This window comes from Petromyzon marinus, chromosome 29 (genome assembly GCF_048934315.1).
Source record: "Petromyzon marinus isolate PM22_M1 ecotype Great Lakes invasive population chromosome 29, UKy_Petmar_22M1.pri1.0, whole genome shotgun sequence".
Lineage (NCBI taxonomy): Eukaryota > Metazoa > Chordata > Hyperoartia > Petromyzontiformes > Petromyzontidae > Petromyzon > Petromyzon marinus.
This window is the reverse complement of record NC_133695.1, coordinates 5,083,269-5,105,582: the sequence shown is the minus strand read 5'-3', so window position 1 is coordinate 5,105,582 and position 22,314 is coordinate 5,083,269. Positions and strand designations below refer to the sequence as shown.

General features: G+C 47.9%; 1 protein-coding gene and 1 long non-coding RNA gene across 2 annotated transcripts in view; both read right to left on the bottom strand.

Moving 5' to 3' along the window:
- The window catches only part of LOC142929339 (uncharacterized), a 335,621-nt gene that overhangs the window by 227,948 nt on the left and 85,359 nt on the right, over positions 1–22,314 (bottom strand). The window lies entirely within an intron of this gene.
- LOC116947079 (guanine nucleotide-binding protein G(I)/G(S)/G(O) subunit gamma-2-like) lies at positions 7,913–15,907 on the bottom strand. The gene is made up of 3 exons (XM_032962495.2): positions 15,340–15,907; positions 10,859–11,021; positions 7,913–10,332 (listed from the first exon to the last, which is right to left on the bottom strand). Exons 1-3 carry the CDS (start codon positions 15,348–15,350, stop codon positions 10,204–10,206), a joined length of 303 nt encoding a protein of 100 aa, XP_032818386.1. The 5' UTR covers positions 15,351–15,907; the 3' UTR covers positions 7,913–10,203.

Genomic DNA, 22,314 nt, shown 5'->3' with positions numbered 1-22,314 from the left:
AGTCACTGTCTGGATATCTTCACAAGGCAGGCAGTCACTGTCTAGATATCTTCACAAGGTAGTCACTGTCTAGATATCTTCACAAGGCAGGCAGTCACTGTCTAGATATCTTCACAAGGTAGAAAGTCACTGTCTAGATATCTTCACACGGTAGACAGTCACTGTCTAGATATCTTAACAAGGCAGCCAGTCACTGTCTAGATATCTTCACAAGGTAGAAAGTCACTGCCTAGATATATTCACGCGCAGGCAGTCACTGTCTAGATATATTCACAAGGCAGGCAGTCACTGTCTAGAGCTCTTCACAAGGCAGACAGTCACTGTCTAGATATCTTAACAAGGCAGGCAGTCACTGTCTTAATATCTTCACAGGGCAGACAGTCACTGTCTAGATATCTTCACAAGGTAGAGAGTCACTGTCTAGATATCTTCACAAGGCAGGCAGTCACTGTCTAGATATCTTCACAAGGCAGGCAGTCACTGTCTAGATATCTTCACAAGGTAGACAGTCACTGTCTAGATATCTTCACAAGGTAGACAGTCACTGTCTAGATATCTTCACAAGGTAGACAGTCAATGTCTAGATATCTTCACAAGGTAGACAGTCACTGTCTAGATATCTTCACAAGGCAGGCAGTCACTGTCTAGATATCTTCACAAGGTAGACAGTCACTGTCTAGATATCTTCACAAGGTAGACAGTCACTGTCTAGATATCTTAACAAGGCAGGCAGTCACTGTCTAGATATCTTCACAAGGTAGACAGTCACTGTCTAGATATCTTCACAAGGTAGACAGTCACTGTCTAGATATCTTCACAAGGTAGACAGTCACTGGCTAGATATCTTCACAAGGTAGACAGTCACTGTCTAGATATCTTCACAAGGTAGACAGTCACTGTCTAGATATCTTCACAAGGTAGACAGTTACTGTCTAGATATCTTCACAAGGTAGAAAGTCACTGCCTAGATATCTTCACAAGGCAGGCAGTCACTGTCTAGATATCTTCACAAGATAGGTAGTCACTGTCTAGATATATTCACAAGGTAGACAGTCACTGTCTAGATATCTTCACAAGGCAGGCAGTCACTGTCTAGATATCTTCACAAGGTAGACAGTCACTGTCTAGATATCTTCACATGGTAGACAGTCACTGTCTGGATATCTTCACAAGGCAGGCAGTCACTGTCTAGATATCTTCACAAGGTAGACAGTCACTGTCTAGATATCTTCACAAGGCAGACAGTCACTGTCTAGATATCTTCACAAGGTAGACAGTCACTGTCTAGATATCTTCACAAGGCAGGCAGTCACTGTCTAGATATCTTCACAAGGTAGACAGTCACTGTCTAGATATCTTCACAAGGTAGACAGTCACTGTCTATATATCTTCACAAGGCAGGCAGTCACTGTCTAGATATCTTCACAAGGTAGACAGTCACTGTCTAGATATCTTCACAAGGTAGACAGTCACTGTCTAGATATCTTAACAAGGCAGGCAGTCACTGTCTAGATATCTTCACAAGGTAGACAGTCACTGTCTAGATATCTTCACAAGGTAGACAGTCACTGTCTAGATATCTTCACAAGGTAGACAGTCACTGGCTAGATATCTTCACAAGGTAGACAGTCACTGTCTAGATATCTTCACAAGGTAGACAGTCACTGTCTAGATATCTTCACAAGGTAGACAGTTACTGTCTAGATATCTTCACAAGGTAGAAAGTCACTGCCTAGATATCTTCACAAGGCAGGCAGTCACTGTCTAGATATCTTCACAAGATAGGTAGTCACTGTCTAGATATCTTCACAAGGTAGACAGTCACTGTCTAGATATCTTCACAAGGCAGGCAGTCACTGTCTAGATATCTTCACAAGGTAGACAGTCACTGTCTAGATATCTTCACATGGTAGACAGTCACTGTCTGGATATCTTCACAAGGCAGGCAGTCACTGTCTAGATATCTTCACAAGGTAGACAGTCACTGTCTAGATATCTTCACAAGGCAGACAGTCACTGTCTAGATATCTTCACAAGGTAGACAGTCACTGTCTAGATATCTTCACAAGGCAGGCAGTCACTGTCTAGATATCTTCACAAGGTAGACAGTCACTGTCTAGATATCTTCACAAGGTAGACAGTCACTGTCTATATATCTTCACAAGGCAGGCAGTCACTGTCTAGATATCTTCACAAGGTAGACAGTCACTGTCTAGATATCTTCACAAGGTAGACAGTCTGTCTAGATATCTTCACAAGGTAGACAGTCACTGTCTAGATATCTTCACAAGGCAGGCAGTCACTGTCTAGATATCTTAACAAGGCAGGTAGTCACTGTCTAGATATCTTCACAAGGTAGAAAGTCACTGCCTAGATATCTTTACAAGGCAGGCAGTCACTGTCTAGATATCTTCACAAGGCAGGCAGTCACTGTCTAGATATCTTCACAGGGTAGACAGTCACTGTCTAGATATCTTCGCAAGGTAGACAGTCACTGTCTAGATATCTTCACAAGGCAGGTAGTCACTGTCTAGATATCTTCACAAGGCAGACAGTCACTGTCTAGATATCTTTACAAGGTAGACAGTCACTGTCTAGATATCTTCACAGGGTAGACACTCACTGTATAGATATCTTCACAAGGCAGGCAGTCACTGTCTAGATATCTTCACAAGGTAGAAAGTCACTGCCTAGATATCATCACAAGGTAGGCAGTCACTGTCTAGATATCTTCACAAGGCAGGCAGTCACTGTCTAGATACCTTCACAGGGTAGACAGTCACTGTCTAGATATCTTCACAAGGTAGAAAGTCACTGTCTAGATATCTTCACAAGGTAGATAGTCACTGTCTAGATATCTTCGCAAGGTAGAAAGTCACTGCCTAGATATCTTCACAAGGCAGGCAGTCACTGTCTATCTGCTGCCCTTGACGAGGAACACACAGGCGATTGAACTCCAGCCGTGGGCGGTTCGTTGCCAGCTTCCTCTTTCTGCGTTTTAACTTTCCCTAATAAACGTTTACGGACACAAAAATACACATTTCAAGAAGCGTATTTATTTCGCACGGAACCCCAGGGATTGATGTATGTAGCAGAGAGACAGTGCGCGAAGACGTGTGGAGGGAGGGAGGGAGGGAGCGGTGGCGCAGCGGTTGTGAGCGCAGCGTGGCAACCCGAGTTCGATTCCCGCTCACGGCCACCAAAACCGGTGACGATTATCCGAACCGGTCACTGGACGTCCCCTAACCTAGGTCGACTCAGCCTTGAATGTGCGGTGTTTGGACATCAGCGCTGGGGATACAAAGGCGGGTGTCGTGCGTGTGCTGTGCCCACCATAATAGGTGCTCGCTAACCGCACTTGCCCAGTTTACCATGGAAAAAATTGACCAACTTTGCCTTTTGTTCCCACAGAGCGCTTTTGCAAATACACTTCTGGATGAGGCACTCTTCCCACGCCCTCCCCACCAACACCGTTCACATCGTGGGGGGTTCATTGGCCATGCTTCACCACGCTGGTCAATGCGGGTTGGTGAAGTTGGGCAGGACTGGGACTCCTCAATTACGAGCATTCGACGTACGAACTTTCAGAGATGCGAACCAACCTGGTCCGTACGTCCAGCTGCCTGTTCGGACCGAGAGTCGTAAGTTAAATCGCCGCGCAATAGATGGCGGTGGTGGCATCTACATCTGCAGAACGTGAAGAACCAGTGGCATCTACAGAACGTGAAGAACCAGTGGCATCTACATCTACAGAACGTGAAGAACCAGTGGCATCTACATCTGCAGAACATGAAGAACCAGTGGCATCTACATCTGCAGAACATGAAGAACCAGTGGCATCTACATCTGCAGAACACGAAGAACCAGTGGCATCTACATCTACAGAAGGTGAAGAACCAGTGGCATCTATATCTACAGAACGTGAAGAACCAGTGGCATCTACATCTGCAGAACATGAAGAACCAGTGGCATCTACATCTGCAGAACATGAAGAATCAGTGGCATCTACATCTGCAGAACACGAAGAACCAGTGGCATCTACATCTACAGAACGTGAAGAACCAGTGGCATCTACATCTACAGAACGTGAAGAACCAGTGGCATCTACATCTGCAGAACATGAAGAACCACTGTCATCTACATCTGCAGAACATGAAGAACCAGTGGCATCTACATCTGCAGAACGTGAAGAACCAGCGGCATCTACATCTACAGAACGTGAAGAACCAGTGGCATCTACACCTGCAGAACACGAAGAACCAGTGGCATCTACCGAACACAAAAAACACCAGTGTGCATCTACATCTGCAGGAGATAATTATGCAACTTTTAAAGCCATTGCAAACACGCCGTACAGCATGTTTGGAATCGACAGGAGTGACGTCGTAAGCTGCACACTGCCCTCTGCTGCCGTCCAGCAGCGATGCGTGGCGGTCGCCCATCCGAGAAATATCGTGCCTCGACGCTGCTGAGTACATTACCCATCGACATTCCAAAGGAACAAGATTCCGAAGAATAGAATGTGTGTCTTGTAATTAGTGCAAAGTACCGGCCAGGCTTTGTATTAAAAGTACGGGCACTGTTAAAGGAAATGGAACAAGAGTTAAAAAGTGTGCACAGAAGCATTGGGAAGAGGGCTGCCATGCTTGGAATGCCATTGAGAGAACAGGGAGAGGATCACGTGGATCAGAATCAGAATCTTTATTTATACTGCAGGAATCCCATGAGCGATTATGCTATTTTTTTTTTTACAATAGATGCCCACTAGTGGCGGGTCAGAACGTTACAACGACAAACAAAATACAAAAAAGACGATAGCAGTGACACCTAAAAGGAATAGGTAAAGCAAATAACTTGTTTTAACATATATTAAAAAAATATAAGTTTTATTCCACTTCCTTCATCACATTGTACATTGCAACATCCTGACATTCTGGACGGCACGACCAATTGCATCGACGCTATCGGGCACACCGGACTCGTCACAGCAGGCCGGGGGTTGGGGGCTTGGCCAGATCATTGCCCTTCTGGGCTCAAGTATTTAGGACTCCTCTAAGGGTCAGGGATGGACCCCATGCACGCTGTGTATTCTTCTTCCTTGTCTCTGAGATTATAGCTCAGATGCTCCAGTGCTGCCATCGGGCCCTCATTAATACAACGTGAGCAAATAACTAAAAAAATAATTAGATCCGGTAGAAGTATAAGAATAGGTACTTAAAGCTTTCGTGACTGCAGGGATTCATATTCTTGGTTCTTTCGGTAAAGTCACGTAGAAGGGAAACAATAAAATAATAAAACATATAAAACAATACAATTCTCACGACGTTTCGACTGCAACACAAACAATCACCATCAGGTGTGAAACCACAGCATTAAAAAAACAAATCAAACTTTTTCAAAAAAAAATTGCTGTGGTTTTCACACCTGATGATGATTGCTTGTGCTGCAGTCGAAACGTCGTGAGAATTTTATTGTTTTATATTTTTTATAATTTTATTGTTTCCCTTCTACGTCACTTTACCGAAAGAACCAAGAATAAGAAGAACCATATTCTTTGGTTCTTTCGGTAAGGTCTGTACCTTTCACCTGAAGACGGCCGCTTGCGTTGTGGCCGAAACGTCGTGAGAATTTTATTGTGTTATTTTATTATTTTATTCTCATTTTACGTGACCTTACCGAAAGAACCAAAGAGGAATAACCGATTTTTGTTTTCGAATTTCAAAGCGAGCCGCCACCGCAGCCCTTAAAGAGCCACCGCATGTGGCCCCTGGAGCCGCATGCGGTGGCCCAAGTCTGGTCGACGCGCCGACTCACAAATGGGTCTCACCGAGAATCCGGCAACCACGTGCAGAGTCGATAGCGCCAGCCGAACGCGAGCGCCTTGCCGTGAGCAGCGCCGACAAACACGAGCGCGCCCCGTGCAACGCGAAAACTTAACTTTGGTCAAATCCACTGCTGGATGGATCGAGTGTGGGTGGTGGGGGGGTGGGGGGGTGAGTTTGTTCGTTTTTGTTCGACCATACTTCACCACGCCGGTCGGTCATGCTGCTGTGGCGCACGGTGGGCGTAGGGACGGGATGGCGAACGGCAACCACAGCAAATGCGCGCTTGCCACTGGCGCGGGAGCACAGGCGACGGGCGGTACAACAATTGACGTTGCTGAGAACGCCCCGGTAACGTAGCCACACCGTAGCCTCGAGCAAGCCGCGTGGGTCGTCGTCGTCGTTGTAATGCGTTTTATGCGTTGGTGGTCGCCTAATCCGGGCAGCCTTGTCCAGGCTAAGAAAGCACAGCCTGCCTGCTTAGCTTACCCGGGGATCTCACGCTCGCGCGCTGTGCTCATGAACCGCGAGGAGATGGACAACTATCCACCCCGGGGGAACGTCGTGGTTACCCGTGAACGCCCACGCGATTAAACCCGAGTAAGTGAACACACTTCACGGGGGATTATGCACGCTAGCAATGTGGATTGTATCGGGCGTCTGATGAATTAGTTACAATGTGGGTGAAGCAGAAAGTAAAATAGTAAGGGTAATGATATTGACTATTTTACGATGAACGTTTTGAAAAAAAAATCTTACCAGGTAAGGCTCACTGAGCTATGTAGCTCAGAAGCTACGTGGCCACAAATGATAGCTCAACGAAAGTGGCTTATCACGTCACTAAAGTTGCGAGCAATCCACCTCAAGGAAACACACACACACACGCGCCACTATGATGGTGAGTGTGCGGCTGAGAGTCTCGTGGGGAATAATGTTTGTGTTGTCTCAGGCGTTGGACTGCCCTCTGGTGGCACCGTAAGTCGACGCAGTGCCGGATGATCCTCGTAGCAAAAGTGGCTGCACATACCATAGCTACTCCATATGTAGTAGCTACACATGTAGTATGTAGTAGCTACACATATGTAGTAGCTACACATATGTAGTAGCTACACATATGTAGTAGCTACACATATGTAGTAGCTACACATATGTAGTAGCTACACATATGTAGTAGCTACGACATGTGTAGTAGCTACTACATATGTCGTAGCTACGGGCCCTGCACTTTCAAGGGCCCCGCGCTAAATGCTTTCAAGCTACCAATCCCGGTTCAGTGATTCTGCCCTTGCTCTATTACTATAGTACTATACCACCTTCGACTTCTATGAACGGCTGTGTGTTGAAGGTTAGCGATTTGTCGTATTATCTGGCTGCATAGCAAATGAAAAAATGCAATTGCTTTACTATGCAACCAAAAAATGTGGGTTATAATATTTAAGTTTTTGTTCAACTTTAGTGCCCCTTCATACCATATGCTACAGGCCCCGCATTAGCTTAATCCGGCAGTGAGTCGACTCCGTTGTGAATGTAGCCGCCGCTGGTGGCTGCGAGGATCACACGTGAGCGTTCAGGGTGGCACGCGCTGTATGTGCGCGCGTGTGTGTTGAACTTCTTTCGCGCCGTACGTAGCCAACCGCGGCTGATCGGAGGTGGGAGGGAAGGACATCAAACGAACGCGCAGAAGAGAGAAACAAAAAGCAGTTGTAAAGAAATGAGTTTTCAATCGAGATGTACGCGGCGCTGCGCTCCCGAACCCGGCGACCCGAGTTGGATTCCCGCTCGCGGCCACCACCGACACCAATAACGATGATCTGGACCATTCCTGGGACTCATGTAGGTCGGCTCAGCCTCAAATGGGTACTTGGTGCGGTGTAAACATCGCCACTGGGGGAGACGAAGGCGGTCGGGCGTGGCGCTAGCCACCCACCCCCTCGTGTGCTCGCTAACAGCACTTACCCCAACAGTCTGTTAAAACAATTAGATACGGGTGATCTTTGTAATAATTCATGAATTCTACAGATGTTTTCCCTCGTAGACTTTACCCGAAGGCAAATTCGTTCGTAACAATAAAACATTTCAAGAGGCGAATGTCACTTTTAAAAAAAAAGTGCGCTTTATTTATTTAGTTTAACTTTACCACCCATATAACAACAATACTGTAAAAGGCAAATGAGATATGTCTTATATAAATAATGCTCAAATAATAACACACTTATTATAACGCGGTGAAGCCCTCGCTATAACGCGGTGCGCGCGCCCGCCATAACGCGGTTTCTGATGCGGTCGACGGCGAACTACTTTCTTGACTTGCGCGGCTCAGCGGTGTAGTGATACAGCACGCGGAACGACACAGTGACGCGGCGGCGATCCCTCAGTTATTTGTCCCGCCACCTCACTGCGTGGTGTGCGTGATAGTAGTCGTAGTGGTGGTGCTACATTGCACCTGGACACACGTTATTGTTACATTATTTACGGGGGGATATTATGCTTATCTCTGAAACGCGTTTTCCGCTTAACGTGGCACTTTCCCGGAACGCATCCACTGCGTTAAACGAGGACTTACCGTATAGACTCGGGGCGGGGGGGGTTATCGCATTGCGCTAGCAACTCTGCCAAACCGGCTGGGGTGAGTGTCATTCCCAGTCACGGCTAACATCAGTGGCGGGCGATGCCTGAAACGGGCCGTGAAAATGTCCACCTCCTTCACCACCTTCACGAACCCGCACTGACCGGCGTGGTGAAGTATGGTCAATCAACCTCCACGAACGACGCAGCGTGGGGGGAGACCATCCAGCAGTGGATTGACAAAGGGCTGTGCGTCTGTTGTTATTATCAAAGAGAGTGGTATGGGTTCGGGTCAGTGCTAGGGTTCGGGGCAGAGTATAGGCTGGTGGTCAGTGCTAGGGTTCGGGCAGAGTATAGGTTGGTGTTCAGAGTCTTAGGGTTTGGGTCCTCTGGGTTTTCCCTCCACATTAAGAAACATGCATTGAGATGATTTTGCCTCTGTCAATTTCCACTTTGTTGAGCTACCATTTGTGGCCAGGTCGCGTCTGAAAAATAAGTCAATGCCCCAGTGGGCTTTAGCTAGTAAGATAAAACAAAGTTACTTAGCTTTATTTGTATATTTTTGTGAAAGCGATTTGTTTGTCTTTCCTATACGTTACACTCCTATCGTGTGTGTTGTGTTGTTTGTTGTAGCGTTCTGACCCGCCCCTGCCGGACATCTCATTCTTCCAGTATAAATACCGATTCTGATAATCCCTCGCTGACTCTAGATTACGGGCCAATGGAAAGGACTGGACGAGGCACGTGACTACGAGTAGTTACAGCCACAGCGAGATACATATACTACTACTGGACATCTGTGAAACTACTTGACATCTGTGAAACTACTGGACATCTGTGAAACTACTGGACATCTTTTGATTCGGATATATATTCTCCACCTGTTGTGCCGGGGAATGTTTTGCAGGTAACCAGACCCAGAGTGTCAGGGTCAGGTTGAAGTTTTCAGCAATTCAGTTGATGGGTGCGAGGTGGGTGAAGGCGTGGCTATAAAATGTTAAGATTTGGGGTTGGGGTTTTGGCACAGGGTGAGGGTTCTGCGTTGCACCGTAAGAGGGATGTGGCTACAATGCGTGGGTATTGGAGTTGTGGGGGTTAGTGGTTAGGGGTTATAGATTCAGGGTCAGGGTTAAAGTGCTGATGGATTCAGGGTCATAGTGTCCGGGTTGGTGCTGGGGTCAAGATCTTAGCGTTGGAGGTGTGGATTTACGTAAAACGCCCGGGTCAGATGGTAACTGGGTTCGCGTTAGAGTCAGGGTCACGGTCTTACAATTGAAAATAGGGTCAGGATTCAGGGTCACCTTGTCTTATATTTATATAGCGGCTTTATCCAAGGCGCTTTACACGGGGTTATGAGTGGTACAATGAGGGTAGCTCAAAGTGAAATGGTGAATAGGGATGGGGGTATGGGGAGGGAGTTTTAGTGGGTACGGGAATTACGACGAGTACCCGGGGATGGAGGGAAGGATGGGGCCAGGGAGAAGAGGTTGGGGAGTCTTGAGGGAGGAGCGGAAACTCGACAAGGAGAGAGGGGTGCTGCTCGCTCCACGTGGAGCGGAAGTTTGTTCCAGTGCAAGGGGGGCGAGTCGGGAAAAGGAGCGGAAAGGGTGGATTGTGCACAAGGAGAGGGGGGGGGCGGTGAGGAGTGGGAGGAGAGAGAGCAGAGCAGCCAGGAGGGGAAATAAAACGAGCCGATGGAAGCGAGGTACGGCAGACGTTTGGGTCAGAGTTGCAGCATTCGAGGCTGGGGTTTTAGCGTCAGGGCCGCGTGCTGCCCGGTGCCAGTGGTCAAGGTCAAAGGGTCGCAAGGTCAACGTCACACGATGGAGCAGAAGAACTTCTTCTCGCGGAACGGATTCTCGGAGGACGGCACCGGTGTGAGCATCGGGTCCTCCTGCGCGCGCGCGGTGCAGTACTCCATGAGGTCCGAAGCGGCCTTGGACACCTGTGGGTGGGTGGGTGAGTGGGTCGGTCGGTCAGTGGGTAGGTGAATGAGTGGGTGAGTGAGCGAGCAGGTGACTGAGTGGGTGGGTGAGTGGGTCGGTCGGTCAGTGGGTAGGTGACTGAGTGGGTGAGTGAGCGAATGGGTGCCTGAGTGAGTGTGCGAGTGGGTTCATTAATGGGTGGCTGGGTGAGTGAGTGTGCGAGTGGGTGAATGAATGGGTGGTTGATTGAGTGGTTGACTGAGTGGGTCAATGAATGCGTGGCTGATTGAGTGGTTGACTGAGTGGGATAATGAATGGGTGGCTGGGTGAGTGAGTGTGCGAGTGGGTGAATGAATGGGTGGCTGGGTGCGTGGATGAAATACGATGTAACTTAGCGGAGGATGTGAGTGAGTTGGTTGGGGGGGAGGTCACCCTGCCATCCCCGACTATCAACGCCCTTGCAAATACCCCCCCCCCCCCAGCATATGGCTTGTACTGCGGGGGCCCTGGATGGCCCTGGGGGGAGGGGGCCCAGGGGGTACGCACGTTCACACGCTGGATGTTCGCCTCCAGCTTCAGCTGCTCCAGGGCCTCCCGCGCCTGCGCGACCCCCCCCGCCGCTCCGCCGCTGTTGTGCGCCGAGGCCTCGCCCCCTCGCCTGGGGGGCCCTCCCCCCCCGTCCGGGTCCCCGCGGCCCCGAGCCACTGAGCTGCGGCGAGAGAGGGGGGCGGGGTGATGAGGGAGGGGGGGCTGAGGTGAGGGGTGGGTTGAGGTCTTGAAGGGAGTGTGCACTCGCCCCTCCCCCCCCCTCCCCACTCCCGCTCCACTATGTGTGTTGAACTTCTTTCGCACCGTGCGTGGCCAACCGTGCTAATGTGAGGAACGGTGGCGCAGCGGTCAGCGCGCTGAGCTATGCGAACCCCGAGTTCGATTCCCGCTCACGCCCACCAGCGTCAGTGAGCGGGTTCTGGACGTACAAGTGTATGTGTATATATATAACAACAAGATGGAAGGATGGGTTCATGCAGCCGTGGATGCGTACGAAACGAAGTCAAACCCGGCCGTGTCTGGCACGCGCAGGGCATTTAAATGTGTGGATGGATTAGGGGTCCATTAAAACCAATGTAAAAAAAAAACTAAATTGCAGAATGGCCATCAAGAAAGACGTTTTTAATTACAATTCAAATCAAGGCCACCCCACCCCATGGTGTAAAACGCATGCTGACAACTCTTACAAATCCACTAAATATCTCTCTGGCCGCTCTATTCAAGTGCCGTTCAGGGAGGGTGGGGGATGGTTTGACTTCATCCACACACACACACATATATTAGCCCCGTTATTTGACGAGAGCGCTGAGAGTGCGGTTTAAAAGTGAACACCAATGAGGGAGTCATTAAAAGTTCTCTTTGAAGTACGTGACAAGCGTAAATGGCACGCGCACTTTAAAGAGATTAATTATTTCACATCCACACAGATCCACCCCAGCGTGTGAATATTCTCCGTTTTCAATATTTCATCACAATTCATAGAAGAAGAAGACGTCGTCACGGATGATTGAACGAACGAAAGATGCCAACATTTGGCGAAATCAACTAGTGTGCAGAATAAATCACGCAAATGGCAAAGACACAGATCCACCCTTCCCCCCCCGTGGAGCCTCAACAGCCTCTTTGGGGCAAGTGCTGTTAGCGAGCACCTATGAAGGCCGTGACGGCAGACGAGGGGGGTTGGTGTGTTTATCACCACGCCCGGCCGCCTTTGTCTCCCCGAGTGGCGATGTTTACACACCGCACCAGGTACTCATTTGAGGCCGAGTCGACCTAGGGGGAGGCTCAGGACCGGTTCAGATAATCTCCCGAACCGGTAGTGCAGCGCCAAGCCGCGCCGAGCTACTCGTTCGAGTCTACAATCGGGGTAAGGCCACGACCGGCTCAGACAATCGTCACTGGCGTTGGTCGTGAGCGCGAATCGAACTCGGGTAGCAGTGCGCTAACCATTGCGCCACCGCTCTCCTCCACCCCTCCCCACCCCAGCCACACTTGGACGCTCACCCCACACGCTCAACCTCTGCTCACATTCTTTGGGTCTTTCGGTAAAGTCACGGAGATACAGGTTCAGTGAAAATGTTTCATTGCACTATCGACGTGACGTTACCGAACGACGCAAAGATTACGAATTCCCGCAGTGACGAAAGTTTGAAATCAAGATTTAACCCTGCTCACCTGGTATACACTCACCTGGTATACACTCACCGGGTATACACTCACCTGGTATACACTCACCGGGTATACACTCACCTGGTATACACTCACCTGGTATACACTCACCTGATATACACTCACCTGATATACACTCACCTGATATACACTCACCTGGTATACACTCACCGGGTATACACTCACCGGGTATACACTCACCTGATACACACTCACCTGGTATACACTTACCTGGTATACACTCACCTGGTATACACTCACCTGGCATACACCTGGTATACACTCACCTGGTATACACTCACTTGATACACACTCACCTGGTATACACTCACCTGGTATACACTCACCTGATATACACTCACCTGGTATACACTCACCTGATTTACACTCACCTGGTATACACTCACCTGATACACACTCACCTGGTATACACTCACCTGATATACACTCACCTGGTATACACTCACCTGATACACACCTGGTATACACTCACCTGGTATACACTCACCTGATACACACCTGGTATACACTCACCTGGTATACACTCACCTGGTATACACTCACCTGATATACACTCACCTGGTATACACTCACCTGATTTACCCTCACCTGGTATACACTCACCTGATACACACTCACCTGGTATACACTCACCTGATACACACCTGGTATACACTCACCTGATACACACCTGGTATACACTCACCTGGTATACACTCACCTGATACACACTCACCTGGTATACACTCACCTGATACACACCTGGTATACACTCACCTGGTATACACTCACCTGATACACATCTGGTATACACTCACCTGATACACACTCACCTGATACACACTCACCTGGCATACACTCACCTGGTATACACTTACTTGATATACACTCACCTGATACACACGCACCTGATACACACTCACCTGATACACACTCACCTGGTATACACTCATCTGATATACACTCACCTGATACACACTCACCTGGTATACACTTACTTGATTTACACTCACCTGATACACACGCACCTGGTATACACTCACCTGATATACACTCACCTGGTATACACTCACCTGATATACACTCACCTGATACACACTCACCTGGTATACACTCACCTGATACACACTCACCTGGTATACACTCACCTGATATACACTCACCTGGTGTACACTCACCTGATACACACTCACCTGATACACACTCACCTGGTATACACTCACCTGATACACACTCACCTGATACACACTCACCTGGTATACACTCACCTGATATACACTCACCTGGTATACACTCACCTGATACACACTCACCTGATATACACTCACCTGATACACACCTGGTATACACTCACCTGATATACACTCACCTGCTATACACTTACTTGATATACACTCACCTGATATACACTCACCTGATATACACTCACCTGGTATACACTCACCTGATACACACTCACCTGGTATACACTCACCTGGTATACGCTCACCTGGTATACACTCACCTGGTATACACTCAACTGGTATACACTCACCTGATATACACTCACCTGATACACACCTGATATACACTCACCTGGTATACACTCACCTGATACACACCTGGTATACACTCACCTGGTATACACTCACCTGATACACACCTGGTATACACTCACCTGGTATACACTCACCTGGTATACACTCACCTGATATACACTCACCTGGTATACACTCACCTGATTTACCCTCACCTGGTATACACTCACCTGATACACACTCACCTGGTATACACTCACCTGATACACACCTGGTATACACTCACCTGATACACACCTGGTATACACTCACCTGGTATACACTCACCTGATACACACTCACCTGGTATACACTCACCTGATACACACCTGGTATACACTCACCTGGTATACACTCACCTGATACACATCTGGTATACACTCACCTGATACACACTCACCTGATACACACTCACCTGGCATACACTCACCTGGTATACACTTACTTGATATACACTCACCTGATACACACGCACCTGATACACACTCACCTGATACACACTCACCTGGTATACACTCATCTGATATACACTCACCTGATACACACTCACCTGGTATACACTTACTTGATTTACACTCACCTGATACACACGCACCTGGTATACACTCACCTGATATACACTCACCTGGTATACACTCACCTGATATACACTCACCTGATACACACTCACCTGGTATACACTCACCTGATACACACTCACCTGGTATACACTCACCTGATATACACTCACCTGGTGTACACTCACCTGATACACACTCACCTGATACACACTCACCTGGTATACACTCACCTGATACACACTCACCTGATACACACTCACCTGGTATACACTCACCTGATATACACTCACCTGGTATACACTCACCTGATACACACTCACCTGATATACACTCACCTGATACACACCTGGTATACACTCACCTGATATACACTCACCTGCTATACACTTACTTGATATACACTCACCTGATATACACTCACCTGATATACACTCACCTGGTATACACTCACCTGATACACACTCACCTGGTATACACTCACCTGGTATACGCTCACCTGGTATACACTCACCTGGTATACACTCAACTGGTATACACTCACCTGATATACACTCACCTGATACACACCTGGTATACACTCACCTGGTATACACTCACCTGGTATACACTCACCTGATACACACCTGGTATACACTCACCTGGTATACACTCACCTGGTATACACTCACCTGATACACACCTGGTATACACTCACCTGATGTACATGGCACGCGCCTCGACTCGTTCCCCGTTGGCCGTGCGCGGTGCAGCAGGGAAGTCGCGGCCACGTCCACCCTGTGGTGAGTAGATGTCCACCCTGTGGTGAGTAGGTGTCCACCCTGTGGTGAGTAGATGTCCACCCTGTGGTGAGTAGATGTCCACCCTGTGCTGAGTAGGTGTTGAGTAGGTGTCCACCCTGTGCCGAGTAGGTGTCCACCCTGTGGTGAGTAGGTGTCCACCCTTTGGTGAGTAGGTGTCCACCTGTGGTGAGTAGATGTCCACCCTGTGGTGAGTAGATGTCCACCCTGTGCTGAGTAGGTGTCCACCCTGTGGTGAGTAGGTGTCCACCCTGTGCTGAGTAGGTGTCCACCCTGTGCTGAGTAGGTGTCCGCCCTGTACTGAGTAGGTGTCCACCCTGTGGTGAGTAGGTGTCCACCCTGTGCTGAGTAGGTGTCCACCTGTGCTGAGTAGGTGTCCACCCTGTGCTGAGTAGGTGTCCACCCTGTGCTGAGTAGGTGTCTACCCTGTGCTGAGTAGGTGTCCACCCTGTGCTGGGTAGGTGTCCACCCTGTGCTGAGTAGGTGTCCACCCTGTGGTGAGTAGGTGTCCACCCTGTGGTGAGTATGTGTCCACCCTGTGCTGAGTAGGTGTCCACTCTGTGCTGAGTAGGTGTCCACTCTGTGCTGAGTAGGTGTCCACTCTGTGCTGAGTAGGTGTCCACCCTGTGGTGTCCAGGTGTCCACCCTGTGGTGAGTAGGTGTCCACCCTGTGGTGAGTAGATGTCCACCCTGTGGTGAGTAGGTGTCCACCCTGTGCTGAGTAGGTGTCCACCCTGTGCTGAGTAGGTGTCCACCCTGTGGTGAGTAGGTGTCCACCCTGTGCTGAGTAGGTGTCCACCCTGTGCTGAGTAGGTGTCCACCCTGTGGTGAGTAGGTGTCCAGGTGTCCACCCGCCGTCTCCGCTTCACCGCGGCCGCTGCGGCTCGAGTCACGTTACAAGTGAGAGTCAATTTGAAGTCTTCCCTGCGGTGGGAGATGGGAGGAGGGTGATGTCGCCTTTCCCGTTGCGCTTCTGCATTTCGTCGCGTTGCACCGCTTCCCCCCTACCCCTTCCCTCGCTCTTTAGAACGATGTCGGACGTTTCGCACCTGCAAGAAGTTGGATTGCGCGCAGGTGGAACTTGCATGGATTCGTCCACTGGGACCCATTCGATTCGTTGTCCCGATGCCATTCATTATAATTTTAATTATCGGGGTTTATTTTGTTTGCGACGGTATTTACATGGATTGTATCAATCATCGAACGATGAAAATAATAATTGTGTTGATTCAAAATCATTATCTATCACTCGTTTCAGTCATTCATCATAAATAATAATTATCATTCATTGGCGTCCGTATAATCATCGTCCGGCAGTCAGTTCTAAATGGCCTCGCTCATTAATGAATCGTAATCATCATCATCACCCATTCAATAGTGATCACCTTCCATGTAACATGTCATTCATCCGTCAATAATCTCAAGCAATAAAATAATCATTATCAATCCAGCTTCTTATCCATCATCAATTAATTATCATCATCATTAATAATAATGCTCATCACCAAATCGTTATCATCCATCAATCAATTGTTTATCCTCATTGATCAATCAAATAAATCATCAATAATGACAAGTTATGAAATGCATTATTTTGCCCAACATCCTCGGAATTGTTTAATTAGCAGTACGGGAGCCGACGGCTTAGCTGTCAAAGCAAAACGTGTTTGTATATTGGCAATGACTCATCTCGGGTGTGACTCGTTTGTCTCTGCCAACGCATCGCAACCAGCTGTACTAATTTGAGGCTGAGTCGACCCAGGGGAAGCCCAGGACCGGTACCAGATTTTCGCCACTGTTTTCATACCAAAGATGAGTTCATATTGGATCGTCCTTACGAGAGAAATATCGTTGCATACCCGGTACGGACAGGCAGGCAGAGCAAGCGCTTACACGCCTCGGGACCTTAAATGGGCAATGTTAAAGTAATCGATAAATACAACCAATGATCTCTACCATAATGATGATTATCATCATAATGGTAGAGATCATTGGTTGATCATCATCATCATCATGATTTCTACCATTTTTACGATGATCATCATAATGGTAGAGATAATTTATTGTATTTATCGATTATCATTATCAGCATCACTCCTTAACGGGGAGTCGGCCAAATTATTGCAATGGAGCAGGATCCTCCTGCGCGAAGAGTCTTAATACTCTTCTTGGAGGTAACATTATCGGTAGTAATTATAATCACGCAACCTAATAATAGTAGTAATTAATTAATTGATCGTCGTCATCATCCACTCATTCATATCGACAACACAAGGATGCAGGCACTCCCCGCTTAGCCGCTCAGGATGCGTTCGTGGAGAAACGAGCGCCAATGATATCGGCGCTAAAAGGGGCGGGGGGGCTGATTATACCATTGTATACTGTATCATAATTTGTGAATTGCGTCTCTTACATATGGTTCACGTGTACTGCTGTACGCGTGAACCATATCTCAGAGACGACAACCACATCACCATCGTCTCCGCCATCATCATCATTAATCATTGGTCAATGAAATAAATCAACAATAATAGCGGCGTTGTGAAATGCATCATTCTGCCCATTCGGTGGATTGCGTGAGGAGGCTTCCCCTAACCTGCGACTGTCTTCGCAGCGCCGACGAGGTACAGTGAGGGAAAAAAAGTATTTGATCCCCTGCTGATTTTGTACGTTTGCCCACTGACAAAGAAATGATCAGTCTATAATTTTAATGGTAGGTTTATCTGAACAGTGAAAGACAGAATAACAACAACAAAATCCAGAAAAACGCATGTCAAAAATGTTATAAATTGATTTGCATTTTAATGAGGGAAATAAGTATTTGACCCCTCTGCAAAGCATGACTTAGTACTTGGTGGCAAAACCCTTGTTGGCAATCACAGAGGTCAGACGTTTCTTGTAATTGGCCACCAGGTTTGCACACATCTCAGGAGGGATTTTGTCCCACTCCTCTTTACAGATCTTCTCCAAGTCATTAATGTTTCGAGGCTGACGTTTGGCAACTCGAACCTTCAGCTCCCTCCACAGATTTTCTATGGGATTAAGGTCTGGAGACTGGCTAGGCCACTCCAGGAGCTTAATGTGCTTCTTTTTGAGCCACTCCTTTGTTGCATTGGCCGTGTGTTTTGGGTCATTGTCATGCTGGAATACCCATCCACGACACATTTTCAATGCCCTGGCTGAGGGAAGGAGATTCTCACCAAAGATTTTACGGTACATGGCCCCGTCCATCGTCCCTTTGATGCGGTGAAGTTATCCTGTCCCCTTAGCAGAAAAACACCCCCAAAGCATAATGTTTCCAACTCCATGTTTGACGGTGGGGATGGTGTTCTTGGGGTCATAGGCAGCATTCCTCCTCCAAACACGGCGAGTTGAGTTGATGCCAAAGAGCTCCATTTTGGTCTCATCTGACCACAACACTTTCACCCAGTTGTCCTCTGAATCATTCAGATGTTCATTGGCAAACTTCAGACGGGCATATACAGTATATGTGCTTTCTTGAGCAGGGGGACCATGCGGGCACTGCAGGATTTTAGTCCTTCACGGCGTAGTGTGTTACCAATTGTTTTCTTGGTGACTATGGTTCCAGCTGTCTTGAGATCATTGACAAGATCCTCCCGTGTAGTTCTGGGCTGATTCCTCACCGTTCTCATGATCATTGCAACTCCACGAGCTGAGATCTTGCATGGAGCCCCAGGCCGAGGGAGATTGACAGTTCTTTTGTGTTTCTTCCATTTGCGAATAATCGCACCAACTGTTGTCACCTTCTCACCAAGCTGCTTGGCAATAGTCTTGTAGCCCATTTCAGCCTTGTGTAGGTCTACAATCTTGTCCCTGACATCCTTGGAGAGCGCTTTGGTCTTGGCCATGGTGGAGAGTTTGGAATCTGATTGATTGATTGCTTCTGTGGACAGTGTCTTTTATACAGGTAACAAGCTGAGATTAGGAGCACTCCCTTTAAGAGTGTGCTCCTAATCTCAGCTCGTTATCTGTATAAAAGACACCTGGGAGCCAGAAATCTTTCCGATTGAGAGGGGGTCAAATACTTATTTCCCTCATTAAAATGCAAATCAGTTTATAACATTTTTGACTTGCGTTTTTCTGGAATTTCTTGTTGTTATTCTGTCTCTCACTGTTCAAATAAACCTACCATTAAAATTATAAACTGATAATTTCTTTGTCAATGGGCAAACGTACAAATTCAGCAGGGGATCAAATCCTTTTTTCCCTCACTGTATTTACCTCATTAAAATGCAAATCATTTTATAACATTTTTGACATGCGTTTTTTCTGGATTTTCTTGTTGTTATACTGTCTCTCACTGTTCAAATAAACCTACCATTAAAATTATAGACTGATCATTTCTTTGTCAGTGGGCAAACGTACAAAATCAGCATGGGATCAAATACTTTTTTTCCCTCACTGTAGCTGGCAAGGGCGCTCTACGCATTCTAAATAGAATCCACTCACTCAAGATAACGATAACGGTACATCAACATGACGACGACGATGATGATTTGTACGACGCTTATACCGCGAGCTTCACGAAACTAAGTCAACTCAAATCTAATTCTGTTGACGCGACCCCTAATGAGATAACAGGTGGCGTGGCATTCATTAATCATGCATGGGGAGTTGGTGTGGTGAAGAGGTGGAGGTGGTGGAGGGGGATAATTTTGAGATGGCTTAGCCACGCGGTAAAAGGTCTCGCGATTGAGGTGGTGGTGGTGGTGGTGGGGGTTGTGGGGGTGGTGGGTAATTAGCGCGCTGCGTGAGGTCAGGAAGAGGGGGGGTGGTGACACCACCCGTGCCCCCCCCCCCCACCCTAATGTTTATTTAACCCAGACCTAAATGGCGTGACCATAATATTTAAGATCGAAACGAGAGGAGGATTCCTCCGCAATTCTGCCTGTAGTCTGATGAGGCTGGTTGGAATTACCGGCGAAACGTCGAATTGGAAATGGAGCAAAAACGCGCGTTGTGTGAACACCGCGCGTTAAGCGAGGACTTGCCGTATCCAGTTGGGTAAAGTCACAGAGCAAACATCGCCCAACTTAATCGAGGTTGTGTTGGGTTAAATCGCGTAAGTATAAATGTGTCGTTAAACCCACAGGCAAGTACTCGAATTGTAAATGTTGTGGTGTTTACTCTGCAACACACCGGTGTACTGAACCAATCACGAATTGGCACGTTTTGTTAACGTGACAACCTTACTAATTGGTTGTGTCGGGTGGTGGCGGGTTTAACGACACATTTATACTTACGCGATCTAACCAAAATAATAATTTAAAAAAAAAACCTCTCATGGATAATGTCACTCCTATTCCTGCACTTTTCTTATCTTGTACGGCTGCTGATGCAGAGCATCAACCACAATTTCACATTCGGGTGGTCGAGCCGAGACAAACCGGGTCAGGAGCAGTGGAGTTCTACATCGCTGCGATGTCTCCTTCGTATTTGTGGATGGGGGCATTGCGTCCTTACGCGTTGCACGGCCTCTGTTCTGGATGACCACCAAAGTCGCACACCGCTGGAGAGTTTCACCATTTGTGCATCATAAAGTGTCCGCATCTACTGCCGTGGTTTGTGCAGTGGATGCTGTTTAGGGTGGACAATGAGCTTAAAGCAACACCAAACCCAGGGATTGTCTATATTCCTACACTGGCTCCCTGTGCAGTACAACATCGGCCTTTAAGATTCTTCTTCGTCTTGAATGCGCTGGCTCCTACAAAAACTCCGCCGTTATTCCAATCTCCGTGATCGTAGATCTGAGTCCGTTACACTTTTTAAATCTCGTATTAAGACCCACCTGATTGAGATATTTTTTCTACAACATGCGTTCTCCGTAACTTAAGCAGCTTTTATGTAAAGTTATTGGAGACCTTCTGCCAATTGCACTATTATATAAAACCAAGTAAACTGTTATTATTGTTTTGCTAGCTTACTGTAGCTTAGCTTACTCGCGCAGTCACCAACCACTCAACTACCCACTCCCTCACCTACCAACTAGCTCGCCAACCAATTCACGCGCTCACCTACTCGATCATTCACTCACCTGCTTAACCACTCGCCTACCGAATAACTCCTCACTCTCACTCATCCACTCACTCACGCAATCACCTACTCAAACATTCAGTCACCTACTGAACCACTCACCTACCTAATGACCCCTCATTCACTAACTCAGCCACTCACTCACCTACTCGATCATTCAGTCACCTACTGAACCACTCGCCTACCGAATCACTCATTCACTCACTCTCCCACTCACCTGATAAGACACCTCGCTTACATCCATTACCCGCTACATCATTCACCAACCTACCACATCACTCACCTCGAATGTACTGTATTCACTCGGCCATTCACACACACACATCCACATACACTGACACACAAAAATATCTCTCGTATAGCCTTCAACTGGCTTTTGGGGCAAGTGCTGTCACAGGGAGGACCTATGTAGGCTGGCATGGCCAGTGCTGATTTTTTTTTACACACCGCACCAGGTACTCATTCAAGTGTGAGTCGACCTAGGGGAGCCCCAGGACCGGTTCAGATAATCGTCACTGGTGTTGGCCGTTAGAGAGAATCCAACTTGGGTTGCTTGGCTCGTATCGCAGCGCGCTCACTGCTACACTACCGCTCCCCACACGAATACAAAGACAAGACAAAGATCCCCCGCGTAGCCTTAATGAACTTTCGAGGCAAGTGCCGTTAGCGAGTAGCACCTATGAAGACCAGGCACGGCACACGAGGGGGGGAGAGGGGGGTTGGGGTAGCAAACCACGTCCGGCCGCCTTTGTCTCCCTAGTTGGGGTGCACACACACAACGCAGAAGATGCACACGCGCGCGCTTGTGGAAGGGACGG

Coding starts and splice junctions, on each gene's coding strand:
- LOC116947079 (XM_032962495.2), bottom strand. Junction 10,333..10,858: donor CGAACATCCAGCGTGTGAAC/GTGCGTACCCCC, acceptor ACCCACCCACAG/GTGTCCAAGGCCGCTTCGGA.